Genomic DNA, 21,518 nt, shown 5'->3' with positions numbered 1-21,518 from the left:
GTCATTATTCAGTTAGACAATTTTGAGAATGTTATGTCTATTAGCGACAAGAAGACTATGAGACCAAAGAATACTCTAATAAAGAGGATCCACCAAATATAAAGAGATCTTTCAAATGATGAATTATTGCTCATGTTTGAGGAACCCCCGTTAGAGATTAAAGAGATCTTGAAAAAAGAAAATACTCCTGATTTCTCATTTATGAATAACTCATGTAATCTTCTATTTTATTTATCAAAAAATATATAAATACTTAATTAAGATAAAAAAATTTTAAATATCAAATTGAACATGAAAACCCAAGTACTAAATTGAGCCAAAAAAAACCTTAAGTATTAAATTGAAAAATTCATATACAAAAGTAAATATTAAAATCAAATTCAAGTACCATATAGTATATTAATTTATTTTAAAATAATAAATCTGTTATAAACAATTAGAATTAATTGTACATTACATCTCCAAACTGTAACCTTCCTCTAAATTGGTTTCAAACTTTAAAAATATTTTAATTACATCTTTAAACTATTGAGATTATATCAATAAAGCATTTATGTTATTAAAGTCATTAAATTAATTGTTAAATGACACATAAAATTTTATGTGATATCATTTAAAATGAAAAAAAACTAAAAAGAGTAAAATGTTGTCACATAAATTTTAAAAGTAATAACTAAAACTAAAAAGAAAGAATAAGAAATTGAACGATAAAACTTTTGTAAAAGAACCTTGAACCTAATATTTTTACAACATTCATTTTGTTTAAAAATTTAATTTAAATCATGTTGCATGAGATATTATATGTTATTTAACTATTAAATTAACTATTTTAGGAGCCAATTGAGTTTTAGCTTTAGTGGCATCAAAATTGTTGCCAATGCAAGAAGACATGGATTTGAGTGTGCTTAAGCATGTTTATCCTCCTATTTAGGAGTTAAGATGGTATTATGTGTAGTTCTAAGCATTGTATCAAAAAAATAATGGATTTAGTAACAAAAAGACCTAATTGATACAACCTCGATAGTTTGGGGGATATAATTAAAATGTTTTGAAGTTTGGGGACTAATTTAGAATGAGGTTCATAACTTGGAGATATATAGTGCAATTAACTCAAATAACTATATTTGGGTTAATATGCAAATTTGCCACTATAGTTTATGTGAAAATTGAAATTTGTCACTATACATCACTTTATTTAATATTTTCCATTGTCCTTTACGCTCTAGAAATAAATTTACCACTATATTTTAGCTCTATTTTGAATTTTGTTGCTTTACTTTTATTTGATTGCATTTTGCCACTAAATTTAAATTTTGAATTGAATTTTGCTATTCAATTTTAACTTAAAATAATTTGAAGATAAATTTTAATAAAAAAATTTTACATTGAAATTTAATATTTAAAATTAATAAGTTAATTAATATTATATTAAAATTAGATAAAATGGTTATTTTATAAAAAAATAAACTTTTTTCAATTTTATTTCATTAAATATAAATTCTAATTTAATTTATTAATCTTAATATTTATAAGTTAAATTATTATTAACTATTAAAATAATATAAAAGAATTTTTCTTAGTAAATTATGTTTCATATCATCAAAATTAATATTGAGTGGTAAATTTTAATTAAAAGATCAAATTTGATTGAATTTTTAATAAAATTTGAAGTCTAATTGTAAAATTAAATTACATAAAAGTCGAATGGCAAATTTACTCTTATTTTTAAAATATAATGAAAAATATCAATTAAAACAAAGTAGTATAGTGACAAATTACAATATTTACCTATAATATGATGGCAAATTTGCACTTTAGCCCATTATATTTAAAATAAAAATAAAAAAAAAAGTATTCTTTTAAGTGGATGGCCATTTTTTACCGTCCATAAAAACTAATCTTTTCAATAGTCAAGGATGTACCTCTCAACAATATTGGCTTCAAAGTTCAAATGTGAGTTCTCTTTTTAGGAATATAATGTGGCTAACTATTATACTCAACATTTATTGGCAATGGATGATTATTTTTAGTGGTCATTATTAAAGGTGTATTTGGTTCAATTTTTTTTTGGACAAAAATTAAATTGAATCGCTCCATTCGATTTTTAACTTTTAAAACTAAAATCATATTAAATAAACACCGAAATAATTGGAATTGATATTTGCGGTTCAGTTCAACGATTTTTAGATATTTGGGCTTTGTTAAAAGATAATAATTTATATTGAATTTGATTAAATAAAAGCTTGGTTGCATGCTCTATATTGAGTTTGGTTTGAATCTATGGTTGTATATGATTGTGGTTGACTGGGAAACTTATGCATGCATAAATTTGTGCAATTGCATGAATGTTTGTAAGTATGTTCTTTGATTTCATGATAGGGTTGTGTATCAATGAATTAGTATGTGGAGTACTCTATGATATAGTATGAATAAATAGTGTTGGTTATAATGATGTGCGTTATATGCATGATTATAAAACTTGGGGTACAGAGGAAGTATTTGACGAGTTAGTTGAAGATAAGAAAATTGACGTAATGGAGGAATGGGTGGATTGATTGAGAATTTGAGTCACTGAAATATGATAATGGTTCGGCCTTGCGAGTGAACAAGTAGGTGTTCGAATTAACAAGAGAATTTGAAAAGGTTTGGTTGGATAAATGGTTTGCTGACTCAATGAAGCGACATCATGGAAATGATCTATTGGCTCTACGGAGCAACACCATGAAAAATGGTCTGTTGACTCATCGAAGTCGAAAGTTCATGACTACCCATGGCATGATCCAGTGGAGGACAAGTTCGCCCTTATAGCGAATGAAGTTCGTCAAGACAATGCACAGGGAAGCCCATCAGGGCATATATTTGTGGAAACCACTATATGGCTCTTATGACAAAAAGTGTGTCATAACGGTTATGGCGCATATGGAAGTGCTGGCAAGCTGCGGATAAGATACCCTGCTAAGATGCGAGGGCAAGAGGAATATGTTGAATCAAATTGCATCTAAAAAGACAGATGGATAAAAGAGAAATTATCATTGTTAAATGATAGGTAATTAATATTTTTACTTTATACATTTTAGATATTTCAATTTTAATTTTATACCATTTTCTAACTTTTTTTTATTTTTACTTTTAATTTTTATAATATTAATTATATATTTTAAAATATGCCATTAATATAGTGGAGATATGGCTGAAAATGATTTTGATGAAAACCCAATTATTAGATGGTCCGTTGTGAGAGCTATTATATATTTTATCATAAGCATTGTTCCTGATAGTGTTGAATTACATATAAAAGTTAAATACTTAGTACATGACATAATTAATATATATATTATTTTGAATAATGTAAAATTAAATTGTATGTTGCTTTAATTATTATTCTAAATTTATTATTATATTTAGATTTTAAACAAGTTAATATTCTTTTCTCATATTTAACAATTTGAATAAAAGTATATTTTGCATTAATTAACAATACAATATTTAAAAATTAATTAATAATTAAACGCTTAGAATCACATGTGTTAAAAAAACGAAAAAGGATGGAATTCACTTATTTGCTTCAACATCATCTCCATTACATAGTTGACATAAACAACACTCAGAACAAATAAGAAGCCAGTCAAGGATCAATCGAAATATAAAAATCCAAGCCAAGCCAAACACTTTCCAACATAAGGCAGAACCTTGTTAAGAAGAGAATGTTTTTAGAACATGCAAAAAGCCAAGGATGAGTTGCCGACTTCGTTGCCCCGCCTTCTTACAGGCCAACTGAAGCACAGTTTTGTATTCCATTGCACATGCTCCTCACACCAGGAGAGATGTCAATGAATCCTTGTTTCCGTAGCTGGAAACTGCCATTGTTGTTGGACGCACTTGAGATGTCCGAGCAGCTTGTACTTGAACTGCTGCAGCCTCCCACATGCAAATGGCTCCCGAGTTCTGATCCACTATTCTTTCGGTCTAAGCAGCTGGCATCAGAGATGGAACGGGAACTCGGGTTAGAAGTTGGATGATGAGGCTGTTGGAGCTTCTTTTTGCTAAGAAAACGTCCACCAGATCCCCTAACTCTATTCAGTGCATGAAGATGTCGAGATTCATGAAGGTAGGGCTGCATTTAATTCCAAACCAAAGCAGATCAGTGGATTTAGGCTGTTAGCGTTGCTCATGCAGTTACTGGGCCCGGACATAGTTGCCAGTGGAGTTGGATATCAAATAAATACTGAGTTGGTATGGCCAATTACTAAACAAATTCATACATGACAAAATTAGTCAGTGGCGCACTGACATCCTTTGGTTCTTGGTTTAGAAATTATATACTCCATGCGACTAGAGATTGTTATAAGTTCAAACAAATTCCAAAATGAACTCTAAGTATATACCTTTCGAGATTTGACAAGTTTGTTTTGTGCTTCAAGCTTTGCACGATAACGCCTTCTCCTAAGAATCCCATGATATTGTTTTGCATTGACATAAACAGGGCCATCTTCTGCAAGATCAAGTGGTAATGGAAGTCGTGCTGGTGCACTTCCTCTTGCCATCTGGGCCTGAATCTAGTCAAGTTCAAATCAGAGATGCATTAAATAAGAGAAATGGCAACACACAAGATTCTATGGTAAATAAACCTTAGACCACTACTAGAGGAGCAGGGATGGTGGTAGAAGGAAAGAATTTGAGTTTATTTAAGCTATCCGACCAAGAGATCAGAAATATTTGGTTGTTAAACAGCATACCGCAGAAACATCCTATAAAGCAATTAAGATGCCAATGTTTCGTAGACAAGACAATAATCACACTAACAACTAATGCAGATCAATAGCAAGGCACAATAACTCTAAGAGATCTTACAATAGCTGGTTGCCCATATGGAGTAAATAGGCCACCAATGCATATGTCCGCATAAGGATATTGAGCAGAAGCCTGAAATAGGATGTGGATTATTAAATTAATGCAAAGCCAACAAAATGAATAATGACCGCTAAACATGTCTATGGTACCATTGAAAGGTTATAGTTTGGATTGGAAGGGCTGAACACAGTGTTGGGATTGTTAATCGGCTTCATTTGACCTTCAATGTCCTTCCCACAACTTTCATCCTCACCTGATGCATGAGAAAGCAACCATTATATAAGACAAATGCCATCAAACCTGTTAAACTCCACAACAAGCTTCCCTCTTCCGTAAACTGTTGAGAGGACCCTTTTAAGCTCCATTCAAAATCTAACGCAACACACATTAATGCATCAACAACGATAGATGAAATAATGTTAAGCACCAACAACAAGATTCCTGCTCCCTAAACTCGCAAGAACCAACTATAAGAACTAGGACATCGCTAATAGATAAACAATTGCTACCAGAAGTTCACATCTTCATAAGCTACTACCTAGCAGTTCAATCAAAGAGTCAAAGCTGAAGCAAATAGATATATTTATCGTACATTAGAATGGTTCACAGTCCACAGAGTACTCAAATAACTTTATTACAATGGTTCATGGTTCATTGGCCGCGGCGACCTAACTAGAACGGTGGTGAACTGAGAGAAGGAAAATAATAGAGAACAGAAAATTCTTAATAAACAACATTTCAGAAGCATCAAATACCAAAATCAGATGAATAGAATGAAGGATTAGACCCTCTTGTGACACCCATTTCAAGACGTGATTGACCAATCGCTTGAGCTGAGGTCGATTCCAGGTCTGGTAGTTGATGATCTAAATGCTTTGCATTATGATGGAGTTTGGAGGGAGTTTCCACTTTCAAGCTTATATTTTGGGGTAAAGAATGTGCAATTTTCTGTTCATTTGAGTTCCACCATGGTTGGAAACCAACAGATATATGGGGTAGCGAAAAAATGGAAAACCTTTCATCAAAGTTTTTCTTTGACAAGCTTTGAATCCGAACAGCCATATAACTCATCAATTGTCTTGAATTTTGATGCAAAACCAAGAAGATCCTTATCAACAAATAGACACTCTTTGTCATACTCCGATATCAACTACTAAAAAAGGTCAAAGTATATATAATGAGCTGTGGATGTCTAAAATATACTCAAAATATGAATGTAAGCAACAAAATGCGAAATAATAAAACCAAACAAGCCATTGCGGAAGAAATAAAGTAGATGGAACACTAGAAACACAAGCTTAGCACATGAACTGAAACCACAACCATGCAAAAGAGGGATAATGCGGTGATCCTTTGATGCAGTCATATTTTCCAAAACCATCAAAATTTTGATGCAAAAATATAACACATATATAATGGTAACGAGCAAAATAGTGAAGAACTAGAACAATAGTTTAGATGCATATTTCAATTATCAAGAACTCATTATCATCAAACCTTGGATGCATAAAGTTCAGAAGGGATTCAAGAGAAATGCATTTAATGAATGTGACCAAGAGTACCATTCAAAACAAAGAAAAGCATGTATTAGCAAAATCTTAAATGGTAGACAAGGAAAACAAACAGAACAGAAGATGAACATATTGTCCAAAAGTAGAAAGAAACACAAAAGAGGAATAAAAAAGGCTTTTCAAAAGCACTTTCTGAACAGCAGCTGCAAAAACAGCTCCTTACACAAATCCCATGAAGAATGACATTCAAAACCCAGATCCAGAAACTTGTTCTAGATCTAGACATCACCACCATTAAATGTCAATTTTCCCGACAAGCAAATGAACCAGTTTGTCAAGTTAACAGGCATGCTCAGAAAAGTCAACCCAGTAAAATCAATAGCATTTTCTCTCTGCATGCAACTAGAAAAGATCTGGAATACCAGATAATATGCAAAACAGTTTGATCACTGCGCCTAAAAAGATTGACAGATCACAACTATAACCTAGACTGCAAATTCAGCAAAGAACCAGACTTTATATAAAAAAAGCAAAAGTCATTTACAAATTCCAACGAGTTAAAAACAAAACCCTAGCTAAAAAACATGTTTCAAAGAAAGTAAAGCTGCATTTCATGGAGTATAACTAAGGGACTTCTTAGTAACATGCAGCAGAAATTAATACAACATGTGAGGGGAAAATAACAATCAACAACATAAAGAGTAAACTTAGATCAGAAACCAAAAAAAGAATAGTTTTTCATATCAGTAACACTTTAGAACCATGAAAAAGATCCCTACAATTTAAGAACTAGCAAATCTTAGCTGAAGAAAAAATCCAAGTTCATCCAGGACCTTCAGTTGTGTTGATTAAGCAGCCTTAGAAGAAGAAAAAGAAAAGAGCCGACCAAGAATTATCCAATTCTAAGAACAAGAGAGAAAATGGCCAGGTTATAATATCTATTCTGTACGGAGAAGGAAAATGCTTAAAGGTCATCATTATGAACCACTCCTACAACAACTAAAAACTAATGCATAAAGCAAAAAAAAAAAAAAAAGCACCCAAACCCAAAACAGGAAAACAAATCAAATGGGACAAGAGCATAAACAACAGTAGCAACTACTTTACCGAGAAAAACAACAACTTTCCCCCACTTCTACAAGAACAACAACTTCATCATCATCGCAAACATGCATTTGAAGGGGGACAAAAGGAAAACAGAAGATAAAACAAGAACCCCACTCATAAGGCAAACAACAAAGTATCAAAAGAGTTTATTTAAAAAAAAAACACACAAGTAGTAATAGTAGTACAGGGTTAAGATAAGATAAGCTTGAATCAAATAAAGAAAAGATAGTTGAAAGAAAGAAAAGAGAAAACAGAAAGACCTATAGGATCTTGTGAGGCTTGAATATGAAGAAACAGCATGGTAATGTTTGTGTTGGGAACAACTTAGGCATGTCCCCTCGCTTGAAACTCTCCAACTACTGTCCTCTCTCTATCTCTTCATATTTATCCAATCCCCTTTTTTCTTTTTAAGGATTTTCTATTGAACCCAAAAATAATAATTATTGTTTTTTGGGTTAAAAAATGTAGTATTATTGCATTTGCATCCACTACCGCCATTAATATCATCGACCTTTGACCAACGCCTTTCCTTCACAGCCATCGGTTATATATTTGGATTTTTTTTTTTTTATTTATTTGTTTGGTTTTGTGGGGACCAAACCAAACTCCTCTTGCTTCCTTTTGTGGCTTTCTCTTATTACGGCCAGCCGCCCTTCACTGTCCATATGCTGAGGTCTTGTTTCTAATTCGTTCGTGTATTTTACACCCCCTGTTTCCACGTGAAAGTTGAAGACATTACTGGAATTTTATGGATTGTTTTTGCCCAATTGCCCCCAATCAATTTGTCTTTTTAGCAAACATAAAATCCTAATAATATATTAAATATAATGTTTGTTATGTTTTTTTAATTGGTCAATCCAAAAATATATTTGAAGTATATTAATATTATAGGTTTTGTATTGAAATTTAAATAGACAGTATATTTTATTGATAAAATAGTTATCCACTTAATATAATTGAGGCGTTATTTTAAAAATAAAATCAAACTTGGGCTCAATTTAGTTCGCCCAAATGACTTGTTTTATTGTTTAAAAATAAAATGTATTATTTAAATTGAATTATAAAAATATGTAAATATTAATATAAAATTATTTTTGTACTTTTTATTTTAAACAATAAAAGAGTTTAGTTAAGTTAAGCATAAGTTAAAAGAATTAAACCTAATCGTGCCCAAAGCAGGCTAAATGAGTTGTCCAATCCATTAACACATTTAATTTTAAAAATATATATTTTAATATTAAATGATCTCATTCGTGCATGACTAGGTTAAATCCTATAAATCCATGATTAACATAATTGGCCTCGCCATTCATGAATGACAAGGTTAGTCTAACTAAAATTTTCATATATTTTCGCACCTTTCCAACTACAAAACTCAATATATTTAACCTAACCTCGCTACCTATATTGTAATATAAATATCTCAAAATACTAATGCCTCAATAATAAAATCCAATAAAAGGAATTTTCCCCCTCTCTTAGAAAGACTCCTTTGCACTTTTAAAGTTTAAAATTCTAAATTTTAAAATACATTTATCCTTAAAACTAAGTCAATTATTTCCTCTAAGTTGTATTTATGTTTATTTATTTATCTCATCAGTTATTTATTTCTCAAGATATCATCGTTTCATATGTGTTTTCTTTTGTTAAGCTTTTTTAAAGTTTCTTTTGTTTTCATTATCCATTCTCAAGTCTTCTTTATTCTTCGCACCTCTTTATCTTCTTCCTTATAAGTTATAACTTTGGATAACGACATTAATAGTAGTTTGTACAATAAATGGACCATTGATCTTAAGGAAGAGCTTATCACTCTAGATTTGGATGTAAAATCTATTAAATCTAAATATTATACAAATCAAGCCCCTATTATTGCAGATACAATAATTTTAGAATCGTTAGAATAATATGATTTTCACAAGTTTAAGAAATACCTGATGTGGAATTTGAGTTGGCCATTAGACTTGACGAAGAATTCTCATTAAATTGATTTCTCATTCTTGATCTTTTTCCCTTTAATCACACATCCCTAAGCAATGGAGGCTATAAATTTTAATGTGTTTTTGTGTATGTAACCCTAATAAATAGAGGGAGGATCAATTTATAATAGTCAACTTTTAATCTGGTACGTCTATCAAGTAACTAAATGAATGGATGAGATTTAACTTCTATTAAAAGAAAAACTTTTATTCCCTTTAAATTGGGCCAAATGATTTTAAACTTAATTGGGTCCACAATAATTGGGAAAAATTCTTACATTCTCCCACTTGGCTCAATGACATAAAATATAAACTTTAATAGAAAAAAATGTTGAGTGCACAAAAAAGTAGCACTTATCATTACTATCATATTATAGTGAATTGCAAATATAAGTTATGCGGTTGTATATAACTTAAGTCACATACATCCTTCTATATGCTACAAAATTACAGCTCAATATAATAGATCTTTAAGTTACTATAAAGATTAACTTGTTTTAAATAATTTTAAAATTTATGTGTGCACAATCATAATAAACAAGACATATGCCCATTTTATTTCAGAAACATAATAATTAAGCTAAGAGTGTCAGAATATTATAAAATTCTATTCATCAATACATCTAAGACCCATTCTATGTATATGATATGCAACCAAAAGTGGACTTATTGTCAAGATATCTAGCAAAATTTGAATCCGAATATCCAATCACTTCCAACTGATCATATCTTCTATACGTGAACATGTAGTTTTTTGCTCCTTATAGGTACATAAAACTTTCTTTGCAACCTCCAATGATAAATTATAGGATTACTTTGATATCTACAAAGCATCCCAACTGCAAAACTAATGTTAGGTCTTATGCAGGTTTGGATATACATCAAACTACCCACAATTAAAGCGTAAATAATTGATTTCATTCATTTTCATTCCACATCATTCTTTAGACATTGTATGAGACTAAATTTTATTTAGGACCAATTTTCGCTAAATAATTATGTATATTAAATCTCTTTAGAACGTTTTCAATATAGTTTTTCTAAGACAATCCTAACAATCTTTGTAATCTTGTCAAAAAAACAATCTTTGTAATCTATCACCGAACATTTCAATTTACATAGGATGCCTCTCTCATATCCTTCATTTCAAAGTTATTCGAGAAAAAAAAATTTTGTCACATGTAATATACCAAAATCATTTGTAACAAGTAAAATATTGTCAACATGTAGAATTAAGAAAATAAACTTACTCTCACTAATCTTTTGGTATCATTAAACGTGATGTACCATTATCGTGAAGCTTGTTTAAGTCCAAATATTGACTTCTTAAGTTTACACACCATATGACATTTTCATTTAATTGTAAAACCATTTTCCTTCAATTGTAAAACCTTTAGGTTTGTCCATATAAACTTCTTCCTTAATATCTCCATTTAAAAAGGTTGTTTTCATATTTATTTGGTGCAACTCTAAATCATAATGAGCCACCAATGCCATAATAATTCTTAAGGAGTCTTTCTTAAGAATCACTTTATAATCAATACCATCTTTCTAAGTGTATCCTTTGGCAACAGGTCTAACTTTATATTGTTCGATATTGCTATTTGAGTCACTTTTTGTAATAGCCCCCTCGAAGAAGTCTCTGCATTTGGTTACTGTTTGGTGTGTTATTGGTAAAATAAGGATAGATATGAGTAAGTAAAGTGTTTGTCTTAACTAAGTATAGGATTCTGTGTGATGAGCCATTTGACGAACTCTTTGTTTTGGCGTGTTCTGTGGTTTGGTGGGCTCTTCTGTAAGTATCTGCCCAACTCAGATGTTTTGGGCAAACTCAATAAATTCGCAGTTGTTTAGATTTTTTATTATTTAAGTATGGTAATTTGGTTAGTTAAGTTGAGACTTAGTTAGAACGAAACCAAATTATTGTAGATAATATGAGTTAAATTAAGTTAAGAGCACTTAATCACGATAATCAATAAAATTAATGGAATTATATGAATTTTTCCACTAACCCTTGTCTCCGAGCTTAATTATATAAGGTTAGCGATGGTCTTTCTGAACACCTTTACGATTTCTTCTTCGTTCTATATTTTCTCTAAAAACTCTTTGAAAACTTAAGTTCCGAAAACCTCTTTGAAGTAAGGTTTGCAGTGTTCAGCTAACTCATACGTTAGTACCAACTTACTGGTAATTACTGATGAACCTTAGGTTATTCTTTAAGTCATTTACATGTTCTTCATTTTTCATGCATAAGTGTCAGAATAATGTGTGAGGAAGAAAACTTCCTGATTCTAGTTTAAACTTGTAGCACGCCAAACCTGACCCTGTAATAAGATCTGAGTATGGTGTTAATATCAAACTAACCTTAAAACATTTTAGCAGAAACTTTGAATAAATCTTACAGAGTTATAAATCATATTTTAGCTATTATTTTACTAATAATACACTAAACAGTAACCAGATACAAAGACTTCGCCGGGCGAGTTATTACAATTCTCCCTTAATTAGAAAATTCCATCCCCGAAATTCATACCTGTGAATAATTGTGGATACTTATCTTTCATTACACTTTCTTTTTCCCAAGTAGCTACTTCTGTATTATGATTTTTCCATAATACTTTCACTAATGGGATCCTCTTATTCCTTAGCTCTTTTACCTCTCTTACCAAAATAAGAATAGGCTTTTTTTCATAAAATAGATTTAGTTCCACCTCAAATTCTTCAATCTGTACAATATGGTCTCAATTGGATCTATATCTTCTCAACATAGACACATGAAATACATTGTGAATATTTGATAAAGTTGGAGGCAAAGCCAATCTATAAGCCACTAATCCAACTTGCTCTAAGACTTCATATGACCCTACAAATCATGGATTCAATTTTCCTTTATGACCAAACCCGATTATCTTCTTCCAAGGAAAGACCTTTAAGAATATTTTACCACTAACTTCAAAAGAAATCTCTTTCCTCTTCAGATCAGCATAGGCTTTTTGACGATCCTATGCAACTTTCAAATTACTACAAATAACAGAGACTTTCTCTTTTATTTCACCCACTAACTCAGGACCTATTAATTTTCTTTCACTAAGCTTCATCTAACATGTGGTTGTTCTGCACTTCTACCATATAGATCTTCAAATGGAAATATTTTCAAACTAGCATGATAGCCGTTGTTATACGCAAATTCAACCAAAGGAATATACCTTTCATAGTTCAGCCCAAAATCAATTACACAGCTTCTTAAAATATCCTTTAAAACTTGAATAACTCTTTTAGACTGACAATTTGTTTAAGAATGAAATGCAGTACTGAATTGCAACTTAGTTCCTAATGATCCCTGTAATTGCTTCTAGAATCTTAAAGTAAACCTTGGATCTCTATTTGAAACTACGGAAGATAAGATTCCATGCAGACATAAAATCTCAAATATATAAAGCTCAGCTAACTTCTCTAGAGAATAATTAATGTTCACTAGTAAAAAAAGAGCTAACTTAGTAAGCCGATCTACTATCACCCAAATTGAATTTTTCTTTAAAGGACTAAAGGGTAGCTTGACACTAAATCCATTGTGATTCTATCTTACTTCCATTCTGGTTTCTCCAAATGATATAACTTACCTGAGGGAACTTGATGCTCTACTTTAACTCTTTGATAGGTTAAACAAGTTGAAACATACTCTGTGATTTCTCTTTTCATCCCAAGCCACCAATTTAAGCTTTTCAGATCTCTATACATCTTGATACCCCTGGATAGAGTAAAAAGGGTCCCTGATGAGCTTCTCTTAACAGTTATTTCCTTAAACTATTCCTAGCTAGTACAAACATTTTTTCTATGAATTTCATTTCACCATTTTTACCCAGACTAAAATTTGTTGCTTTTTCAAACATCATTCATTGTTTATACAAATCACATTGTGAATATTTTATCTGCTCATCCAGAATTTGAGAAAGAAAAGTTAACTTAACAGTTAATTCTGCTAACAGTGATCCATCATTAACCATACTCACTCTTGCTCGCAGTGATGTTAATGCTGCCACTGTTTTTCTACTCAAAGCATTAATGACAACATTTGCTTTACCAAGATGATACTCAATGGCCGACTTATAGTCTTTCAACAATTTCATCCAACGTCTTTGATGTAGATTCAAATCTTTCTATTTCATCAAATATTTTTAGCGCTTATGATTAGAGAACATATAAGACATTTTTCCATACAAATAATTTCTCCATATCTTCAATACTAATACCACAACTGCCAATTCTAAATCATGAGTTGGATAGTTCTTCTCATGAAATTTAAGCTAGTGTGATGAATAAGCTATAATCTTACCCTTCTACATAAACAGACATCTAATCCTATTCAAATATGCATCAGTATAACTGTATACTCTATGCTAGACTTTAGCTATGCCAAAACTAGAGCTTCAGTCAAAATTGCTTTTAACTTCTCAAAACTTTGTTGGCACTCAACAATCCACTCGAACTTTTTTTTTAACAGTCGAGTAAGAGGTGTTGTTATCATTGAAAAACCTTTCACAGATCTTCAGTAATAGCCTGCTAGCCCCAAAAAGTTACATGCTTTAGATGCATTTTTGGGCGGATTCCACTCAAGTACTGCTTTTATCTTATTAGGATACTTTAATACCTTCAACAAATATCACATGACCCAGATAATGTACTTCTCTCAGCCAAAATTCACATTTATTGAACTTAGTATATAACTAATTGTTACGCAATGTTCTCAACACAATTCTCAAATGTTTTTCATAATCAACTTCATTTTTAGAGTAAACCAGAATATCATCAATAAAAACTACTACAAACTGATCGAAATATGGCTGAAATACTCTGTTCATCAAGTCTATAAATACTACAGGCGCATTAGTTAAACCAAAGGACATCACTAAAAATTCATAGTGACCATACCTTGATCGAAAAGCAGTCTTAAACACATCATCACCTTTAATCTTCACTTGGTAATATCCAGACCTTAGATCAATTTTAAAGAAAACTGTAGCCCCACATAATTGATCAAACAAATCTTCAATTCTAGGTAAATGATACTTATTCTTTATTGATACATTGTTCAACTGATTGTAGTATATACATAGGTGCATTGTTTGATCTTTCTTCTTCACAAACAAAATTGGTGCACCTCATGGTAACACATTTGGTCTTATGAAACCCTTATCTAACATATCTTGTAACTGTGCTTTCTACTCTTTTAGTCCTAATTGTGTCATTATGTAAGGAGTATAGGAGATAGGTGCTGTACTAAGTTCCAACTCAATTGAAAACTTTACATCTCTTTTAGGTGGCATCCTTGGAAGTTTTCCAAAAAACACATCTGGAAATTCCCTTACTACTGTAACTTAACTAACTTCATTCTTTGATTAAGATGAATCCACTATATATGTTAAATAAGTGTTTGCGCCCTTAATAATCAACTTTCTAGTAAATACAACAAAAATTATCCTATTCGCCAAACCGGTCTATATGCCAGACATTAATACTTCTTTACTTTCAACAATTATTAGACGTACACATCTGGCACAACAATCTACCATAGCATTATGTTTAGTTAGCCAGTCCAATCCCAAAATAACATCAAATTCATGAAAACTTAGTAACAACAAGTTTGCCAAAAACGTGTGCCCTTCAAACACCAACGGGCAATTCTTTATTATCTTATTCACTACAGTACTTTAACCTAGTGGATTAGTTACTAACACATTTGTTTCACATCAAGACTTAGAACTTCTACAACCTTAGTACAGATATATGAATTAGTGGATCCTAAATCTATCAAAGTATAAATATTGTTTCCAAGAAAAGAAAATTTACCTGTTATAACTTTTGGTGGATCAGCATCCTCATTTACTTTCATTGCATATGCTCAGGCTAACACTCTAAAACTTGGTTTACTAAAATTTTCCCTTGGTGCTCCTTGTATTGAACTAGACTTTGTTGTCATTCCAGATTTGGTTTATTGCTGAAACTTCTAAGGTCTTTGGATAAACTGCTCTGTACTTGCTTCTATCTTGGAGGGACAATCTTTGACCATATGATTCCTGGATCCAGATCCAAAATATGCCCCTAAAAGTCTCAAGCATTCTCCACCATGGTTTCTGCACAATGTTCATATTTAACATTTCTTATCACTCTAGGCCCACTAAAACTTGCCATTGATACTACTAGTCTATTAAATCCTTCACGCTTGAAACTTGTAGGCTATGAATCTCTTTTTGAAGTTGAAAAGGTTTGATATATGTGCTTCTTAAAACTTGTTGGAGGTGGAGAATTAGTCATTCCTCTCTTCATCTTTTATTTTTTAAAAGTTTTGTTTCTATCTCTAATAATAGTTTCTATCTTATGAGCCTTGGCTGTCATGGCTGCTACTAGCACACGAATTTAATCTCTTAACCCCCGTTCAAACTTATCATACATTTTTTTTTCTGTTTGGAATATGTTTTTAGCATAACGACTAAGTCTGAAAAATTCTTGCTCATATTCCATTACGGACATTTTCATTATCTCAGATATAGAAATTCTTTCTTCATTTGCTCAATATACATCTAGTTTATGTACCTTTCTTTGAAATTTTCTAAAAAGAAGTCTCAATCAATTATCTATTTAGGAGTCACACTAATCAATGTTTCCCACCACTAGTAAGCTTCTCCTTCTAACAAAGATATAGTACATAAGAGATTGTCTTCTAGTGTACACTTCAATTCTTTTATCACGCTGCATACACGAGACAACCATTTCTCAGCTACAGTGGGATCATCATTTTTATCCTAAGAAACTCTTTAGCACTTCTTTTATGAATTTCTTTCACAGTATCAACTCTAGATGGAGTCGCGCAGGTTGTGCTGGGCTAACCACTTCAGGCTATTGTTGTTGTGGCAGTTGTGGCTGGGGCGTTTGAGTATTCCCTATAAATTGACCAAACATCTATACCATAATTGTGAAGAAAACATTTCTGAAAGCATTTCCAACAACGCCCATACTATTTGCAGGAGTTTACTCTTGAGCAGCAAGAGGCATGATGCGTCGTTGAGAGCACTAAATATATCCTATTCCCTGTAAAATAATAAAAATAATAGTAAAGGGGAAGCAGGGTCAAATCCTCAGTGACCGAATTGTACGAATGCTCGTTTCTTGAAATCCTGGACAATTTCTTGGCCAATAAAACTTGTGTTCCTGAAAATAAAAATAAAAAACAGAATTAAGAATTTCGGTTTGGAAAAATAAAAATCGAATTTAAAGTAAATTGAAATTGTGAAATTAAATAAATAGCGAAAATTGAAATGAAGAATATAAAAATAAACAAAGTTTGGGAAAAAAGAAAGTTTCTTATGTGGCAAGATTCCAGCCTCCGGTTGTCTCGATCCGCCTTGGGTTCAATCCTTAGCTTTAAGTAACCCTTCTCGAGCAGGATAAACCAGTTATAGTAGAAGAGGATGTCTACGACCACCAGCTCTAAGGATTAAGACTTAAGAATTGGCGGAGCCTGACTCTAGCCAATAATCGCTTTTGTGGAACTATCTTCTGCTAGATCACTACTTCCCAACGACGAATACCACGCCGTTTTGTCTCTTGGATTCACCAACCTCTGACGCAGAAAGCCAACGAACTGACTGTGCAACCTTCCCAAAACGTACAAAGCGACCGTTCCTTGCACAAGTTGAAAAGATCACCTATTAAGGGACATGGATGGAAGCGTCAATCCCGTAATGCGGGGAAGCGATAAATACTCTGTGGAGAAGGCTAAGCACAAGTTCTAAACCTCATGAACCTTTTTGGGGAATTTTTGACAACCTTCGGCTAAATTGGTTTAGTGGCTCGTGATTTTTGGGAAAGAAATAAATATAATAGGAATGAGATTTTTATTGTAGAAAATATAGAGAGAATAAAAGACAGAATTTTTGGGAGAAGGAGTGTTTACAGGAAAAAAAATGTCAAATATGTACCACTCCATCCCCTATTTATAGTACTAGAAAACCTAGTCTATTCCTAATAAAATTCTAAAAGATAAATAATAAATAAATGAAGATAATTAAAGATAAATAAAGATAAATGAAATTAAATCCTAAAATTAAATCTAAATAAAAATCATTAATAATTATCCTAATATAATTGAAATTAAAATAGAGTCTTGTGCTATAAAATCTCTTCATTTGCATTTTAGTCCTTGGGTCTTCCATGTTTACATTTTTGGCACCACTTTTCTCTTTCTTTGCGTGTTGGCCCATTATATCTTCAAATTTGCACATTTTTCCTTTAAATTTCCTCTTGCCTCCAATTTAGTCCCTAAAAGATAAAAGACCACAAAATAATCCAAATTAATAGGATCATACTCAAAATAATCATGCAATTAGCACATAAAATATGTCGTTCTAGAGTATTATCAAGGCATATAACTTTCTATTTCCTCTCCATTGGCTTTCCTTGATCCATTTGACATATTTTTATATCACTACATGAAAATTCAAATTAGTTCAAATAATAAAGACTAAGCTAGAGGCATATCATGCATGATAGGACGTGACATAATCTTTGATTTTCCAAGAATCAACTCAACCTTGGCTTTGATATCAAACGTGTAACATGCCAAACCTGACCTTATAATAGGATCCGAGTATGATGTGTCACTACTTAATATCAAATTAAACTTAAAACATATTTTAGCTATTATTTAACTAATAACACACCAAACAGTAACCATATATAAAGGCTTCACAAGCGGGCTGTTACAATTTTGGTTTAAAAACTCATTTACATCCAACTCATTTTGAACCTCTTAGCAATTCGAAAATGTCTTTTACTTTGTTTTGTTCTATAGATTTCATCTCGTCTTTCATGATACTAAGCTATTTACAGACTCGTAACTATTTATGGCTTGTGAAAACGAAATTGGATTTTTATTGATTTCAAAATCAAAATCAAACTCTTGCAAATAAACCACATAATCATTAGGAACAATCAATTTTCTCTCTCTTTGAGATCTTTTTAATATCATTATTTATTTGTGGTTAATTTCATCAAACATTTGTGAGTTAGTTTCTTTTATGGGTGTTTTATCATTTAAATATTGTTCAACATTATTAGGGCATTCATTAATTTCTAGAACAACATTTGTGGTAGTTGTGGATAAATAAACATTTATAGGTACAAAAAATTCTACTCTAATTTCTTTTATATCCACGACTTGTTTTGAAAACTTCACCATTCTCAAGGAATCCAGTGTTACTAGTTTTTATAATTCTCGAACTATGATTTGGTACGTAAAACCTATATCTTTTAGATTTTCTAGATAACCAATAAAGTATCCGCTTATCATACGAGAATCTAAGTTTCTTTCATGTGGATTATATATTCTTGCTTTTGCTTGCTAACCCTAAACATATAGGTGCTTTGGGCTAAGTTTCCTTCCAGTCCACTACTCGAAAGAAGTTTTTGAAGCTACCTTACTAGGAACCCTATTTAATAAGTATACATTGATTTCGAGTGCATGCATCCATAATGATATAGAAAATGAGGAGTTACTTATCGTACTCCTAACAATATCCAATAAGGTCTGATTACAGCATTTTGTTGAGGTGTGTCTAACATAATATACTGTGCACATATGCCACAACTTTCAAGGAATTTTGCAAATGAATTTGGACATTGTCCTAATTCAGTAAATTTTCCATAAATTCACCACCTCTATTAGATCTTATTATTTCTACTTTTCTATCTAATTATTTTTCAACCTCATTAATGTATATCTCAAGGGCATTTACTGATTGATATTTTTATCAAGCAAATGTATATATAACAACACCGTAAAAAATAATCAATAAATGTGATAAAATACTTTTCTCTATTAAAATATGGAACATTAAAAGGTCTACATATATCAATGTCTATTATCTCAAGAAGTTGGGTGCTTTTGTTGCACCTTTCTTAGTATATTTGGTTTGTTTTCCCTTAACATAATCCATACATACACCAAGATTAGTAAAATCTAGATTTGGTAGAATCTCATTCTTTTCTAATCTTTCTAACCTTTCTTTGGATACATGACCCAAACGTTTATGCCACAAGTAAGCAAAATTTTCATTTTGCATACTATGCTTAATTCCAACATTGATATAATCAAAAAGTAAGGATTTTACGAAAACATTATCAAATTTCAATTTATATAAACCATTAATAAGGTTTCCTGAACCTAAAACAATATTATTCTTAAATAAATTAAAACAACAATGTCTAAACTTAACATTAAACCCAAAAAAATCAAATTTTAATATAGATATAAGATTGTTTGAATAGATCTAAGTGAAAACCAATATCCAAGACCAAACTATAAGTCCTTATACCTTTAATCGGAGCCTTCATACGGTCCCCCATATATGGGAGATCTTTAGTTGGATTTGTAGTTTGGAACGAAAGGAATCCCTGCACCATGTTGGATTTATGAGTAATAACCTCGAAATCAAACCACCAAATATTATTAGGAACTTCAGTTAAGTTTGATTAAAAGAGATTCATGTCAAACATTTAACATTTCAGATTGAATTGAAAAAAGTTAACTCGTTAAATAAATTAAGGTTAAAATATGTTATTAGTCATTGTATTTATATAAAATTTGAGATTAGTTCATGTAATTTAAAATTTAAAAATTCAATCTTCCTACTTTTTCAATTTAAAAGTTCTAGCCCAATTGCTATTGATGTTTGTAATTTCCATAAAAAATTTTCAACTTAGCATGTTTATTTTTGTCAATCATATGTGGCATCATAAGATGGTAGTCCAATTAACATGCCAAGTTGGTAAATTTTGATGAAAAATACTAATAATGTTAATGATTGAATTGAAAATTTTAAATTAGAAAATAAGAGAATTTAATTTTAACTTTTTAAGTATAAAGGCTAAATTTTAAATTTTACATAAATACAAGGCCTAACAACATATTTTAAATTTAATTTAATTATTTCTATATAAATTTATTTAAAAGTTTTGTCAAATTTTATGGGTAATAAAATCCTATTTTATAATAAATTTTATAATTGTAAAATAGAAAACAAATAAAGTTTACATTAAAATATCATTGTATTAAGGTTAAAATATGTCATAAGTTTTGTACTCTTCATAAATTTGAAATTTAGTCTATATACTTTTATTTTAGAAATTTAATCGCTCTACTTTTCATATTTAAAACCCATATCCAACTATTAAAATTATTTGATTAAATTTAAGTTCATTTTAATGCTATTTTTTTAGTTTTATCGCTATCAACTGAATTTTTTTAATTTCAAAATGTCACACTAACGCATTTAACAAAAAAAATATTAACAATTAAATTGGAATTTTGAAATATGAAAAGTAAAGAAATTAAATTCCTAAAATAAAAATATAGAAACTAACTTTTAAATTTGTGAATAATTTAGAGACCTATGATATATTTTAGCCTTGTATTAATTATATATAAACTTTTGAAACAAAAACAACCATATAATAATTTAATATAATTTGCACATAAAAGCAAATTATTTAAGTAGTGACGATCAACATCTCGCTTTTAGTAAGTTGTTGTGTGGTGTTAGACCTCCTCGTGGGCAGGCTACTTATTTAGATCCAAGGCCCTCTTAAAAATGAGAGAGGTTGGATAAAACACGAGGCTTAAAAATAGATTTGGGTAAAATTTAAGACCCATTTTCTATATGGATTGAGCATTGGACAAGATTTTTGACCTTGAGTCTAGCCCGATTCGAATATATTATGTTATAAAAATATTATATTAATTATACATATTAAAATAATATTTATATATATTTATATTTATATTAAATCACTAACCCAATAACAATTACACTCATTATCTAAAAGCTAAATTTTTACCCAATTAAATAACCTAACCCAAACTATAAAATTTTAAAATTATATTTAATAAATAAAATATTTATTATATTTATGATAGTGTTTTTAATATATATTTTATTTTAGTATTTTTAGTGCATTTTGTGTACTATATTTTTAAATAAAAGTAATATAAAAATTAAATATGAGTGGGCCAAATCGG

The 21,518-nt window shown here is 30.6% G+C and overlaps 1 protein-coding gene across 5 annotated transcripts; it reads right to left on the bottom strand.

Annotated features, from left to right (window-relative positions):
* Nucleotides 1–3,527: 3,527 nt before the first annotated feature.
* Nucleotides 3,528–8,020, bottom strand: LOC108470590 (nuclear transcription factor Y subunit A-7-like). Of its 5 annotated transcripts, none has more exons than XM_053029200.1 (6): nucleotides 7,730–8,020; nucleotides 5,607–6,004; nucleotides 5,001–5,104; nucleotides 4,852–4,923; nucleotides 4,386–4,550; nucleotides 3,528–4,114 (listed from the first exon to the last, which is right to left on the bottom strand). In XM_053029200.1, the coding sequence occupies exons 2-6, from the start codon at nucleotides 5,986–5,988 to the stop codon at nucleotides 3,764–3,766; spliced, it is 1,074 nt and encodes a 357-aa protein (XP_052885160.1). In that variant the 5' UTR covers nucleotides 5,989–6,004; nucleotides 7,730–8,020; the 3' UTR covers nucleotides 3,528–3,763. The 5 variants fall into 5 exon arrangements, with proteins under 5 accessions (XP_052885160.1, XP_017627434.1, XP_017627435.1 ...); XM_017771945.2 differs by having other exon boundaries at nucleotides 4,386–4,556; nucleotides 7,730–8,016; XM_017771946.2 differs by lacking the exon at nucleotides 7,730–8,020 and adding an exon at nucleotides 7,470–7,722 and having other exon boundaries at nucleotides 4,386–4,556.
* Nucleotides 8,021–21,518: the final 13,498 nt, after the last annotated feature.

The sequence above is a fragment of the Gossypium arboreum genome, chromosome 6 (genome assembly GCF_025698485.1).
Source record: "Gossypium arboreum isolate Shixiya-1 chromosome 6, ASM2569848v2, whole genome shotgun sequence".
In the NCBI taxonomy this organism is placed as follows: Eukaryota; Viridiplantae; Streptophyta; class Magnoliopsida; order Malvales; family Malvaceae; genus Gossypium; species Gossypium arboreum.
The sequence above is the reverse complement of the archived record's forward strand: the minus strand, read 5'-3'. Positions and strand labels throughout refer to the sequence as shown.

Excerpts from the sequence above, each read along its gene's own strand:
- LOC108470590 (XM_017771945.2), bottom strand. The coding sequence starts at position 5,988 with ATGACAAAGAGTGTCTATTTGTTGATAAGGATCTTCTTGGTTTTGCAT. Across the intron at positions 5,105-5,606 it reads ATTCTATTCATCTGATTTTG|GTGAGGATGAAAGTTGTGGG; the intron begins GTATTTGATGCT and ends CTCATGCATCAG. Across the intron at positions 4,557-4,851 it reads CATATGGGCAACCAGCTATT|ATTCAGGCCCAGATGGCAAG; the intron begins GTAAGATCTCTT and ends GAACTTGACTAG.